Source organism: Juglans regia, chromosome 3 (assembly GCF_001411555.2).
Source record: "Juglans regia cultivar Chandler chromosome 3, Walnut 2.0, whole genome shotgun sequence".
In the NCBI taxonomy this organism is placed as follows: Eukaryota; Viridiplantae; Streptophyta; class Magnoliopsida; order Fagales; family Juglandaceae; genus Juglans; species Juglans regia.
Window position 1 is genome coordinate 16,785,801 of NC_049903.1, and position 15,761 is coordinate 16,801,561.

At 31.7% G+C, this 15,761-nt stretch overlaps 2 protein-coding genes across 2 annotated transcripts; one reads left to right on the forward strand and one right to left on the reverse strand.

Annotated features, from left to right (window-relative positions):
- Window positions 1-338: 338 nt before the first annotated feature.
- LOC109022067 lies at window positions 339-875 on the forward strand. Its single transcript, XM_035688706.1, has one exon. The coding sequence runs from the start codon at window positions 339-341 to the stop codon at window positions 873-875; it is 537 nt and encodes a 178-aa protein (XP_035544599.1).
- A 7,363-nt stretch (window positions 876-8,238) lies between these two features.
- Window positions 8,239-11,019, reverse strand: LOC108996978 (beta-amyrin 28-monooxygenase-like). The gene is made up of 3 exons (XM_018973045.2): window positions 10,022-11,019; window positions 9,395-9,582; window positions 8,239-8,812 (listed from the first exon to the last, which is right to left on the reverse strand). The coding sequence occupies exons 1-3, from the start codon at window positions 10,953-10,955 to the stop codon at window positions 8,516-8,518; spliced, it is 1,419 nt and encodes a 472-aa protein (XP_018828590.1). The 5' UTR covers window positions 10,956-11,019; the 3' UTR covers window positions 8,239-8,515.
- Between the last annotated feature and the right edge of the window lie 4,742 nt (window positions 11,020-15,761).

A 15,761-nucleotide genomic window follows, 5' to 3' on the forward strand; every position in this document is an offset into this window, starting at 1 on the left:
TAATCAGGAGATGTGTGTTTGAGGAGGAGATGAGGAGCATACTCAGACATTGCCACTCATTGGAAGCGGGCGGCCACTTTGGTGGAGCAAAAACGATAGCAAAAGTTTTACAATGCAACTTTTATTGGCCGATTATTTTTAAAGACTCTTCTAATTTTGTTAATTTATGTGATCATTATCAAAGAGTTGTCAACATTTATAAGAAACATGAGATGCCTTAAAACAATATTTTAGTGATTGAATTATTTGATGTTTGAGGTATAGATTTTATGGATCCTTTTCCATCCTCATATTCTAATAAATTTATTTTGATTGTTGTAGATTATGTCTCCAAATGAATGGAAGCAGTCGCCTTGTCAACCAATGATGCGAGGGTCATAGTGAATTTCTTGGGGAAGAACATTTTTTTCCAATTCGGCACTTCAAGGGCCATAATCAATGATGGTGGGAAGCATTTTTGCAATCGCCAATTTGAAGTGCTATTGACTAAGTATGGAGTTACCTATCACGTGGCGACACCATATCATCCTCAAATGAGCGGCCAGATCGAGATGTCTAATCTGGAGTTAAAGCGCATATTAGAGAAGACCCTGAGTATCTCTTGGGCAGACTGGGCGAGAATGTTAGATGACACCCTATGGGCCTATCGAACAACATTTAAAATACCGATTGGGATGTCCCCTTATCGGCTCGTTTATGGAAAATCCTGTCATCTACCCATGGAGCTAGAACACAGAGCCTATTGGGCTACAAGGACACTGAACTTTGATTTACAAGCGACTGTCGAGAAGAGAATATTGCAAATCAACAAGATTGATGAGTTCTGCAATGATGCTTATGAGAATGTTCGGATCTACAAAGATAAAACTAAATGATGGCATGATAAGCATATTCTGAGAAGAGAGTTCGAAGTCGGGCAGAAAGTTTTATTATTTAACTCAAGACTTCGACTCTTCCTGGGAAAGTTGCGCTCTCGATGGTCGGGATCGTTTGTGGTGACCCATGTCTTTCCCTATGGGGCAGTTGAAGTCCATCACAAGACAAAATGGACATTTAAAGTAAATAGATAGAGATTAAAACCTTATGTGGATGGAGATTTTCACTCGGAAAAGTGTTCCATCGATCTCGCTAGTGATAAATGATAAGAGGATAATGTCTACCTATAGACTTTAAATAAAGCGCTTTTGGGAGGCAACCCAAGTTTTTATTTTTATTTTTTTGAGTTTTATTTTTGCTTTCATCTTGCAGGATCGAAGAGGTGAGGAGATCTCCAAGGAGTACACGGCCACACCTTTAAGGAAAATATTCAATTGGCAGAACATAAAAAAAAAATCGAGGAGCATCTCTTACCTTCTCTCATTCTCTTTTTTAGTTTTTCTTCCACTTTCCCATTGAGGCCAATGTGATATTTAACTTTGGGAGAAAATAAATTCTTTTATGTATTTCAATAATAATAATAATAAAAACAGTATAGTTTGATGAATAAAAAACCTATGATAAGAATATGATTGAAATTGATTATAATTTTTAGGAAAAATTCTCATTGCTTAAGTCTAGTTGTTAATTCTTTTACTTCATCTTGCTTAATTTGATATTCTCTATGTTCAATGAATGTTTATAATGATCATTAATCGTTTACATACCTAGAGAAATTTTATGTGAATTTTGTGAATTTGTATGGTCTCAACTTACTCTAGAACTTATTTGATTACACTCTAGGCGAAAATCCTGGACATAATATTACTAAGGAAATGATTAAGGCATTCTTTGGACAGATTTAGCATTTCAAGCTTACCTGTTTATTATCGTTATCCCTAACCACCCATTGAGCTTTATTGAATTATATTTTGACCTTATATTTTTTTTCTTGTAAATCTCATATTCCCTACCCTATTTGAGCTTAAACGCTGATTTCCTTAACTTTCAAGAGAACTAAGTTTACACAAAGTCACAGACTCACAAGAGCATGAAAGGCAAGAGAGGTAGAAGGTCTACAAGTAAAGTTAATTATAGCCATATTATCAAAATCATAAGTTTGGGGGGGGGGGGAAAATTCAATTCATCTACTATGTGGCGGACAAAAAAAGGCCGACGAGAGTCATTTACAAAGGCAATCAAAACGGTATGATTAGGGGTGTAATCGGTCCAGTCCGGTCCGATTTTGGACAAAATCTAGGACCGAACCGGTATGTACTAGTTTTGTATTTTTCAAAACCGATTATGCACCGGTTACCCTCCTAAACCGATACTTTCGGTTTTACCAATTTCGCGTCCGGTCCGGTTTTCTGATTTTTTTAAAATGTAAGTTTCACAATTTGTCATTATAAATTTGTTTATAAAAAAAAAACTAATTTAAAAAATATTGTTTTATACTTTTATTATAAGTTATATATTAGTATTAGTTATAAACTATATATTTAATATTAGTATTAATTATAAACTTTTAGTGATTTAGTATTAACATTTTATGTAATAATTTATAAATTATAATAAGAAATTATTTCATATATAAATATATATAATTATATATAAAACTTTTACATAAAAAATTATAATTATACATAATATATAAAACTTATATATATTAATATATATATATATATAATATTTTGTATAAAACTTATATATACAATAATATAAATATTTTTTTTATATGTTTTTTTATCAACCGGTCCGGTTTTCCGGTTTCAACTTACACCCCTAGGTATGATTTATTTTCAATATTTCAAAAAAAAGAAAGAGAAGTCTGACCTGCCGAATAGAGGGATAAAGAGAAAGATACTTGCAAGTACAATAAAAAGATGTATGTTGAAAGATTCACAATGATTGGGAAGATATTTTTGTGTTAGAAGTGAGAATGCTCTATTTGTTCTGCTGGTATTCAAACTTAAATTCTTTTGCTTTGTTTGAATCCTGCCTTTTCTTTATAGCCCTTACCCTAACCTTACATTATAAGCTTAATAAAACTCTATTGATCCCTGGTGATAATTTCTGTTAAACATTAGTGGAGAGTGATTTGAGAAGCAAGCCTATGGAGTGTTTATAGATCCATTATTTATTTACTTGTTTGTATAAAACTATCCGGGGAGCTAATGATGAAGTGAGAATGATAAGTATGCATGTATATGAGGATGGATGATGCGGTGGAATTGAGTTTTGAATTAACTTTTGGGACTTGATTGATCGTGAATGATTCTTTTGAATTATAGACTATAGGCAATATTTGAGGCAATAAATTTTATAAATCAAACTAATACTTGTTTTTGTTGTCTTTCTTTTCTTCATTGTTCGAGGGCGAGCAAAGCTTAAGTTTGGGGGTATTTGATAAGTGTGATTTTTATGTAACTTTTATTACTATTTTATTTATGTAAATGTTAGTTTTCGTTCAATATTATTGATTTTATTTTATTTCTACATATATATTTTTTTATTTTCTTGGATTTAAAGGAATGAGAAGATTTGGTACGAAAGAATGGCATTTTGGTACAAAAGAAAAGACTACAGATCCAGACTGACGAGAAGCAATGAGATCTGAAGAGAGCCGAGGAGATTTAGGCGAGGAGACTTAATGGCGACTAGAATTGGCGACAAGAATAAAACGATGAGCGATATATTTTACCTCCTGGGCGAGAAGACTTGGCGACAAGGCTCTGAGTGATTAGATTGGGCAACCAGTCTAACCGACCAACTTAAAAGACCAATATAAACAATATCGTGGGCAACAACTAGCAAAGGGCGTGAAAGTAATTTTGATCAAGAAAAAGAGAAAGAAATCACAGAAGGAATCCACAAGAAGTCTAAGTTCGAAATACACTAGGAGACAGTCTGGATATGTTGGAGTGTTTCAATCATAACTTTCTACTCACATATCCGGTCGATACAATTACGGATGGGTTGGAAAGCCATCTTAAAGGGCTACAACTTTATCTCTAATAAATATTTCTAAATTCTGACTCTGGAGTGTGTACGTAGCCACTAATAAAAGTCCTAAAAGTTAGGCGAGTTTTTAGGCGGGAATCATGGAAATGATTAGGGTTTCTTTTCTGCCCTATATAAACATATCATTAGCACGAAATTAAGGAGGAGAGTCTGAGTTTTAGATTCTTATTAACTAAATTTATTTTCTAGAGTTTTGATATAGTCTATCATTGAACACATAATTTATATTCTAAGTTATTTTATTTTTAACATTTTCAAGATTGAGTGTTTATTCATTGTTCTTAATGCTTGCAATTTTCTAGCTAATTATTGTTTGATCTATTGATTAGCATTGAGACTGAGAGGTGATTTGTGATTAGAGCTCTAGGATTAAGAACCATTAGTTGAGCAAAAGTAGAGATACTTTATCGCGATTAGTGTGATTTTTAAGAAAAATTCAAAGAACTTAATGAGTCTCCAATTAGTTAAAATCACATAGAGATATGAAGTTATTAGTTGTAGATGTTTTCAGTATTGTTCGAGAGAAAATATTGAATAGTTAAAAGATTTTTATCATCAACTTGAGATAATTGGAATTCTATAACAAAGAAGAATAAATTGTGTGAGATTTGCTAAGTGAAATCAAACGCTCTATATTTATTCTTAATATCTTATTATCTTTAAAATCTAAATTTTATTGCTCTTTTTTTCAGTTTAATTTATATAATCTATTCTTTAAAGTTCAGTTTTCCAAATAGTAATTAATTTAGTAAATTTCAGTATTCAATAGCATAATTAATTTTTGTGAGTTAGACATTCGTTTTTTTTTTATACATTTTACCACTTGTTACGATTTTGTATTCTTGCAGATATTTTTATGCGAACAATAATATTTGAATTGGATCAAATCTCATTTCTACATATTAAATGTCTACCTGTCCATTGTTGCACCATTATTATATGTACACAAATGCACGTTCATGGTAAACTGCTCATTTGTTCATACTACCAACACTGACTTTCAATTACTGAGTTGTTGAATTCACCCCTTCTCTTTATTATTATTTTAGATGGCACTGTACAACAAGATCATAATTGAAAACCTTACAAGTATGACAATCACAATCATTGTAGATAAATACATCCAAATGCCTGACGATGGAATAAAATCTTCTTCTGGATAGATACCCGTCCAAGGATAATATATAACCAGTGGCACGACGTATGGAAAAACACATGGTTTCCCCCTAACCTCCCGATAATAGAGTGCACTAGCCGGCCTTAGTAATCCCTGCCATGGTAATTCCCTCCACTCCACTAGGAACCGTGTATCCAAACTCTTTTATGGAGGACTTGTCCTATGAGTAGGGGGATTTGAGTGAAATTTATGCATAGGAAGGGTAGGAGTATTACCGTGGTTGTCTCGAAAGGGAAATTTTGTTATGTTACCCTCTTATGTTTAAAAATGTTTTGCAATTTTTTTTTTCCAGTCATTTTGTGATATAAGGAACAATCCACTTTTGATGTTTAATACATCCTCATCATCTGTTAAGATTTTCATGACATATTTACTTCCATTAGCCACTCTATAAGGGGCTCACCATTAGAGCACTTTCATTGGATTAGTCAAAGTTAAAGGACAATTTTGATGAATATAAGAGAAATTTAACTTTTGACTATTCCATTCACATAAATCTCCACATTGAAATAGCTATTTTTTCATTATATAATAATAAAATAATATAAGATGAATTTTATTTTAGTTATTCACATTAAATCTCTACATTATATTATACATTTATTCATTATATGGTAATGAATAACTAATAATTTCAAAAATATTTAATTTTTTTAATTTTATCATATTTTATTATTCTACTTATTATATGTTAATTAATAATTATGTTCTTATTAAATTAATATATCACTAAGTCAAATTAATATATTAATTGTGATAAAATATGTGATAAAAAGAAAGGGAGAGAGAAATAATTAATAAAATATGTATTTGATGTATGTACAGTAACCTTCAAATTTGAAAATTTTTTTGTAGCTAAATTCTAAATATTTGAAATTTGACTAATCTAATGTAAGCATATTTTACTCTTTAATAGCTAATTACTCATTGGATTTAACTTTTAACTAATCCAATGAGAGTACTCTAAACGTGCATTATGGAATAGTGCTCGTCGAGAAAACATAAAGAGGGATAATGTTTGGGTGGTAGGTGAGCGTTACTGGGCTCAGTTACTCACCACTCGTTGAGCAATGTAGGAAGCAATAGTGCTCGCCATCTCGACGAGAAATATATAGAGGAATAGAGCGTGTGCGATAGACGAGCATTACGAGATTCAATTACTTGCCACCAGGCGAGCAGCATAAGAAATAATGGTACTCATCATCTCAGTTAGGGGTGTAACCGGTCCGGTTTTGGATAAAATCTAGGACCGAACCGGTATGTACCGGTTTTATAGTTTTCAAAACCGATTACGCACCGGTTATCCTCCTAAACCGTTACTTCCAATTTTACCGGTTTCCGGTCCGGTCTGGTCCGGTTTTTCAATTTTTTTAAAATGTAAATTTCACAATTTTTCATTAAAAATTTGTTTATAAAAAAAAAAAATTGATTTAAAAAAAACTGTTTTATACTTTTATTAATATATTAAACTATATAATAATATTAATATTAGATTATTGATATAGTTATAAGTTATATATTAGTATTAGTTATAAACTTTTAGTGATTTAGTATTAACATTTTATGTAATAATTTATAAATTATAATAAGAAATTATTTCATATATGAATATATATGTTATATATAAAATTTCACATAAAAATTTATAATTATACATTATATATAAACTTTATATATATTAATATTTAATATATATAAAATATTTTGTATAAAACTTATATATAAAAATATTATTTTTTATTTTTTTTAATCAACCGGTCCGGTCCGGTCCAAAAAATTTCGAAACCGAAACCGGCCGGTTTTTACGTTTTAAAAACCGGTTCCGGACCGGACCAGTTTAAAACTGGTAAAATCGGTCCGATTCGATTCGATCCGGTCCGATTTTCTGATTTTCTAGTTTAAGTTTACACCCCTAATCTCAGTCATGAACAAGCAGAGGGATAGAACTTTTGCGGTAGGTGAGCTTCTACCGCTGGTAAAATGCCCGCAATTAGGTGTGCACGTACCAAACACATTTACATGAAAGCCCATTACTATAAAGAAAGAGAGATGACTACAAGTCAACAACTTTTCTTTTTTGAATTGGTCTCTTTAAACTGCATGACACATCACCACCTTGATGCCACGAGGGATGGGCCAAAGTCAAACTGTATAGTATTTGTGCAGGACTGGCCATTATGTACAGAACCACCTTAAATTATAAGGCATACTCATGAAAATAATTCAAAAACCAGAACAAAAAGAATAGATTTGGAATGGAGACAAAACTTCAATGTCAAGCTGACAAGTCCACACCATGAAGAATACTCCACATGATGAACACTAGTCTTGGTCCTATGATTAATTCCTAAAATTAATGTAGTAGAAAATGAGTACAAAACGCCTAATTTAGAAGACTAGAAGAGGTCTCATATATACTTAGAGAAAGCTCACGAATGCATTGATCTCCTCTAAAGGGAGACTTCTGGGTTGCTGCTATATATATGTTGTAAATAGCAAAGTCCTAATTCCTAGGGAAAATTTTGTTGTAATCAATACCCTTTTTTGGGGGGTTGTTGGGCATACATACCAAACGACAAACGTAACAACATTTACACGACATTTCAAAGAGCCTAAAAAGGTACAAAAAAACTGGTCATATTTGACGTGTTGTAAGTTTGAAGTCCATAATTCAAACTTGGTATCATTTTCTGTTTTATTAATGCCCCATACCTACCATTAAAGAGAAATGATAGTTGTAATTGTGAATGTATAAGTATCGTGCAGTCGTTTTAAAAAAGAGTGAGATTCATTATTAAAAAAATAATTTTTTTCATATAGATATCATATTTATTCATTTTTTTCAAAGTGATTGTACGGCACTTGTACACTCACGACTGCAACTATTATTTCTCCCACTAAATATTGATTACCAAAGCCTAGAAAATAAAAAAAATGAAAGAAAATGAAATATAAGGCAGTAGTAGCTGCACGCAAAATGCCAAATAATCTGAACTTAGTTGTTCACACAACTAGAAATTAAAGGAATTAGGAAAAAAAAAAAAAAAAGATATTTGATATAGAAAAATATTTAGTCTACGTAAAAATTTTCTAAACTGATATATCTTGATATGGTACGTCAATTGTAAAATAGATTTTATTATAAAGTAATCTGACATGCGCATCACATAATATTGTAGATCCAGCACTTGTGATTAATATATATAACATCATACGTACCTAGTAATTCTCTTTGTAACTAACATGGATATATCTTATATGCCACGACTAATTTATTGGGAACATGAGATCTTCATATCAAGACAATTAAATTGGAAATAAAGTGGACTTGTTGGAGAAATTCCAATAGCTAGCACACTGGTATTAGGAAAACTGGCCGATGAATGGCACATGATTTCCTTAGTGAGGTTGGAGACGAATGGGAAGCCCTTTTTGTGGACTAGGCATCATGTCACCAGTAATCTTTTCATTGGGGAGCACCACTTCCCATTTGAACCTTTTGACCACATTGTGAACAAATGTGAGTATTGCTAGGCGTGCGTATTCTTTCCCAGGGCACATCCGAGGCCCTCCTCCAAATGGAACAAATGTGAAAGGCGGAAATACAGTTGCATCATCGTATCTTGAGGGGTCAAACTTCTCTGGCTCTGGGAAGAATTCTGGGTTCTTGTTTGCTGTGCTCACTGTCCAGTATACCTGCATGCCCACCAAAACATACCGTATCATGTATCAAGCATCATGTTCATCTCATGGGTCCTGGTTGCATGGTATACATAATTGCTTAATTAAACACTGAAAAGCTCCATTTAGATGTTAAAAGATATTAAGATCAATTCAGTTCAGTCTAATTTTAAAATGAGTCTAACGTTTAAACATCCAGCTCTCAAATCACTAAATATCACTCAATTCAAACTTATTTATACGTGAGATTTATAATCGTTTTCAATTCAATACATCTTTATATGAGAGACCCATAATATTTTTTAACTTATCATAAATACATCTAAACTCATCTTAACATCTAAATACATTTAAATTCATCTTAAGTGAGTTCCACAAAACTCACTCCACTATCTCAATTCACGACTATTCATAAAAAAAACTCAACTCAGCTAAATATTAAATGCTCAAGTTTCCGCTAAAATTTTGTTTACAAAGATAGGTTGGAAGGAGATTTACGGCATTTGAATAAACTCTTGGACATTTAACTTATATTTAATTTTATTTGAAAAATTCATTTGCATAAGAAACTACGTTTGAGCATGAGCATGGCCGTACCTTCCATCCCTTTGGAATGGTGTAACCGGCGTAGTTAAAATCAGTGAGGGCAACTCGGAAAGTTCCCTGAAGTGGAGGGGTGAGCCTCATGACTTCATACAACACGTGCCACGAATACTTCATTTTCTGAATGTCATCCCACTCCAATAGCTCTCCTGATTTCTTCGAGGATGAGATCTCCGATTGCTCTGGTTTTCAGTAAAGAGTAATGTTAGCAAACTTTGATTCAGACAAAATCAAAACTGAAAAAGTAAAAATAAAAAGAAAAAAAAATTATAGATAAATTTTCATATTTTATAAAGAGTACTTATAATTTTTACTTATAAGAATCATTTTACCAGTTTTGTTTTCAAATTTAAAATTTAAATTTAAAATTTTAAAATTTTTAGTATATGAATAACTTACACGTAGAAAAAATAAACTTTTTATAACTTTTTCTTTACTTTAAATATAATTTTTCTTTTATAAAATATTAGAACGAAGAACTTTACCATTATTCTGATGAGTCGATGAACCGATTTTGCCAACATTTAAAAAAGGCTAACAAAAAATTCTCACGTGGGGAAGAGAAAGAAAGAAAAAAGAATAAAAAAAAAAAAAAACACAGATGAAAAGGTTGGTAGATACCAGCTCTGATCTTCTCGTAGATGTCGGGTCTCTCTCCGACGTATTTCATGAAGAAAGTCATGGCAGTAGCCACTGTGCTATACCCTGCAACCAGCAAGCCCATAATCTTGTCGGCAATTTCGGCCTCCGGCATGTGCTTCCCCGATGGGTCGGTAACAACAATCATATGCGAAAGTATGTCCTGCATCGGTGCTCCGGTGGCCATGGCAGCCTTCTTTTCCTGAATGATTGTCCTCAGCTCCTTGCGGATTGCAGCTGCTGCTTTGTTTGCTCTGTAAAATATAGTTCCTGGGAAATTCAGAGTTATGGAATGCATACCGAGTGTAATGTCATCAAAGTGACTAACAAGCCTAGCAATACGATCTGGGTCATCGGTGCCCAAGAAGAATCTGCAGGCAAGACTGAGAGTGAGGGTCTTGGCGAGAGGAAAGGCCTTGACCAAGTCTTTTCCCTCCCAGTGAATTTGCATCTGTTCCTGAGTGATGGAGTCCATTTTCCCCAGGTACCGCACCAACGCCTCCGGCTTCAAAAACCCAGGAGACCTTATGATCTGTGCCTCGGCATCGCGCGCAATTTGTACCGGAGCAGCCACCTGGTACGACCGGAATATCTTCTGCATCGAGTGAGGACGGAATGCGGTGAAGTACTTTTGCTCGTTGGAAAACAAGAATTTGTGTCCACTGGGACCGCATATGACTGCGGTTTCCTCACCAAGAATCTTGGTCTTGAATATATCCGGGGAATACTTCTTCATCCTATCAAAGACAAAATTTTCTGGCTTCCCAAACAGGAACTCAAGAGTTTCCCCCATGATAGGCCATCCGAAGCTCCCCGGGGGCAGGTTTTTGGGACCATGGGACCTGCGTCTGAAAACGAAGATGATAAGTGCAAGAAGCACTGGGACCAAAGACAGCAAAAGGAAGAAGGCCGCCATACTTGATTTTTGGAAATTGGTTGGGGTTGATGGAAATGGTATTGAGTTGGATGGGCTTTGAACCTTGGATTTATATAGGAGATGGTAGTTGGCGCAGATCGTCCGATTTATCTATTTAATTTTCTGCTCCAATCCCGTTCTTCTCACGCCGAAAGGCGTACGTCAATATTGAATTAGGAGCAATACGTAACACGATCGTTAAATCAACGCGCGGATACATCGCCCGTAATTAGTGAGTTTTAGTTTGTGTTCGAGGTAAAATAGGCACCGTTAAAAAGGTCAACTCGATTAATTCGAAATCAATTTAAAATAATTCCTTTAAATTTTATTTAAAAATTATAATTTTATTATTATTATATTGTTATATTAGTATTTCTTAATATCAATATGATTTTTGTTGAAATTATAATTTAGAACCTATGCTGATATTTATTATTAATGTTGAGTTTGTAAGATTGGTTTCATTATAAGTTAAAATTTGAGAAATATTGATATTTTTTATTAGTAGATAGTATTATTATTATTTTTAGATATTGAGCAACTAATTAATTTATATGTTAACTTTTATGTGAAATTATACTAATAAAGTCTAATGGATTATGTAGGTTAGTTCAACCTATTTAAATGAAAAAATTTAAAATGAATCATGTTGTGTTGATATATTTTTAATTAATTATTAAACAAATTAAAACAGGTAACACGACAATATTCATTATTTAAATGAGTCATGATAAGATTTGAATATCTATTTTGTTTAGCTTAATAAGCCGATTGATCTATTTAGTCAAATACCTATAACTTGATAAGATACAAACACGACCCACAAAGACAGATTGCAACCACTATTAAATCACCACGTACTGAAAATCATTAAGGAAAGAAGATTTTCTTTCCGTTTGGATTTTGTTTTAATTTTGGATTTTCTTAAAACTAAATTATTTCTTCTATACAAAATCTTGTAAAAGTGATTTTACGATTTTATGTTTTGTTTATTTTTTTGTTCAATTAAGAATTGATAAGTTAACGTGTAATTAAGTTATCTTTTATAAAAGTTTTGCGTGGAAGTTGTGTCAAGTGATGTATTGACGATCCATTGATGAGTATTAGTATTGGTTTATGCATATACATATGTATATATAAAATCATCTCTTTTGTATATCCATTTTACCAAGCAAAACTTTTATATTGGCTTGACAAAATAATAAAAAAATATTATTTTATTATTATTATTAATTTTTTTCTAAAATCAATTTTTTTTATATATTTTACAATTAGCATCCACTACATATATTTGACATTAATAATACAAATACAATAATAAAAAATATAATTATTTATATATTATATTAAAAATATAATAAAATGAAAAAAATATAATATATTATAATAATAAAATAAATATACATGTGAAAGTTTATTGTATTATTGAAGGAGAGAGAAGAGGTAAGGATTGTGAGACAGAGAGTAAGATGAGAGAGAAATAATGATTAAAATATATTTTATGGAGTGAATAGTAACTCTTTATATTTAGATAAACACTATTTATAACTAAATATATGGATATGCACAAATTAATATAAATGAGTTTAGACTTATATTATATAAATTTGACTTTATATATACATATGCATAGACTTGTAAACGCTAGTGGTAAAGCTTTTACACTCAAAAGTCAAAATTCTGTGGAGATTTAGGCCTTGTTTGTTTTCCAAAAACATCTCATCTCACCTCATCATTACAACTTTTCCAAATCCCCACACAAAATAAAATAAACAATTCAACTTTTTCAAATCCCAAAACAACAATAATATTAAAAAATATATTTTAACAATATTTTATTCAACTTTTTAACTTTAATCTCAACTCATCTCATCTCATCTCTAAAAACAAACAAACCTTTACGTTCATTATCACTATTCATCGGTTCAATAATTGACCATTAGGTTCAAACTACACCTCAAACCCATTTTTTGAGTTTTAGAAAAGAGGATTCTCATTTGGACATATTTGTTTTATTCATTTATTTTTGAAGTCAGAGATTTTCATGCTTTTTGAAGATAAGATGGGACTCGACAGAAAGTGCCAAGGACTGAAGTTGTCTTCACACAAAACAAATATCTACATTCTACATGCTGCAACCACAACTATCTTCTTCATTTTCTCCTCCTCTTTTTTTATCCGCACAAATATTTGCTAGCTATTATTACAAAAATGACTATTTTATATCAAAATAAATCTATTTTTATCATAAATTATTATTCTCGTCATAAATAATCTATTATAAATATTCATTTTTCTTATAATGTCAAATGAAGGATTAATTCAAAGGGTCCTTTAAGATTTGGCTGCACAAATATTTGCATGCGTTTCACGGATCATGAACCATCAGGATCATCGACTTTGTTCATATCCAAAATTTCATCTCATCTCACTTTATCTCACTTCATCATTACAATTTTCTTAAACTTCCACATAAAATATAATAAACAATCAAATTTTTTTAAATTTCAAAATAAAAATTATATTAAAAAATTATATTCTAATAATATTTTATTCAACTTTTAACTTTTATCTCATTTCATTTCATCTATGTAACCAAACGAGACTATGTTGTGTAACCAAACGAGACTATGTTTAAATATTGAGATGAGTTGAGTTTAATTGTAAATAATAATATTTTGTGAATACGATGAGTTTCATTATTTTTGGTTGACATGCTAATTCCATTAACATGGATATTTTCTATGATATCTTTGTTTTCGAAAAGTCTACAAAATATTAATTACAAGTAGAAAATACGCACAAAAATAAGGTTGAATTGACATGAAGGCTACAGATCTAATCAACTAATTAATGACCATTTTTTTCTCCTCTACCCATTACAATTAAACACGTTCTTCGTGAAGTCTATACATGAATAATAATAACTATCACCACAAAATTGTGAGACAACCATTTATGGTCAAACTTGCTAATTAATTAAGGGTCAAGTATATCATGTTTGAACACTATAAAAAAACTGATTAATTATGGATTTATCATCTTGTAAAAATGACTATTTCCTGTCAAAATGAATATATTTTCATCGTAAATAATCATTCTCGTCGTAAATAATCTGTCACAAATACTCATTTTTCTTGTAGTGTCGAATGAATGAAGGAATTCAAAGGGTACTTTAAGATTTGGAAGCATTATTAATCCATCTCACTGCCTCACTTTTGCCCCATGTTTTGATATTGGTAATTAAAGATTCCCCGGCCAGTACCCAATCTGTAATATTCTCATGATATTAAACTGAATTAGCTTCCTTCTTTTCATGTATGTATTCTCATGAGGAATTAAGTCAAAGGACTGCCAAAAAAAAAAACAAAAATGGGGTAGGAGCTGGGAGGGATGAAAGTTAAGGATTTCAGTAACTTTAAGTATTGTATCATTGTTTGTGGGGTTCATTTGAGTCCATCTTTCTCCAATCTTGACAACTTGGAGTTAGAAACTGAATTACAGAAAATCATTGTTTTTATGAAATATTGCGACGAATCTTTTTTCTCATATCGTTAATCGCAGTAGAAATTAGAATGAGGGAGAGAGAGATCTCAAAAGTCTCTCTCTCTCTATCCAAACATCAATTCCAAGTCACAAGAAAACTACTTGTAAATTGGAGGTAGGGACTCATTAAACCAATGCACACATCATACTGGTCATTGGATTGACATGGATTTATGACAAAGAAAAGGAATCGTTAGTTAAGCAATCCATTTTAACAAGAAAAAACTTGGTCCCTGATCGACTGCTGCAAAATTAGGAGCTTTTCTCTGCAGGGTGGATCACCATGGACGACCTTAAAGCTCTTTTATATGAGATGATTGCCTTTTTTTTAACTGTAAGAGTCTAGGTCCGTTTTGCCTGTTATTTTTAATTAGATAATTTTTTGGGAAAAAATAAAAGATGATTTTCGCAAAGAAAAAGAAAAAAATATAATAATAAAAGTTGAAACAAGGACTTGGCTATTTCTTCTTTTATTCCACTCGACTTGACTATTTCTTATTTGGTCTGTGATGGCTATATATATATTGACTCTGATACTATATATATAAAATTACTACTTCAAAATTTAAGCTGACGAGAAGACGTAGATTTATTTATTTGTATTATATTTTTAACAATGAGATCTTTTATCTTTTGTTTGGCGAGTAAACTTTGGATTGAACTAATTTACCATTTACTGGAATGAGTAGTAGTGTTGATGATAATTATGAACAGATACCAAATTGAAGAAACTTTCAAGCATTAGTCAACGAAAACTTGGAGTAAACTTTGTGTTCAAGTCAATGGAATTCCAACTTTTGTTAGGTACATTAAGGGATGTTTGGTAATGTTTTTTTTTTTTTTTTTTTTTTATCTCATTTAATCTAATTTTATCGTCTCACCTTATTTCTTTCTCAAATATAACTCAAACACAAAATAATGTAAAAAGTACTACGGATGGTGGACAGCAGAAACGGAAGAAGGGGCCCGGGAGGAGGGTTGCTCCCCAACAAGGCATTATCAAGCGATATCGCTCGACGATGCCTTCTGGGCTGGAAGATATGGAAAAAAGAGAGGAGGCACAAGAGATATGGAGCACAAGAGGAGGCACAGGAATAACATATATTCTATGTACAAAAAAAAAAAAAAAAGCTAAGATAGGACCATCGGGAATCAGAGGACAATGCAAAATGTCAGATTTTGATATATAGTTCGATAATGTAATGTGTCAGTTTAATTTAATAGTTTGATCAGTACAAATAGAAAAACTTGATAGCTTGA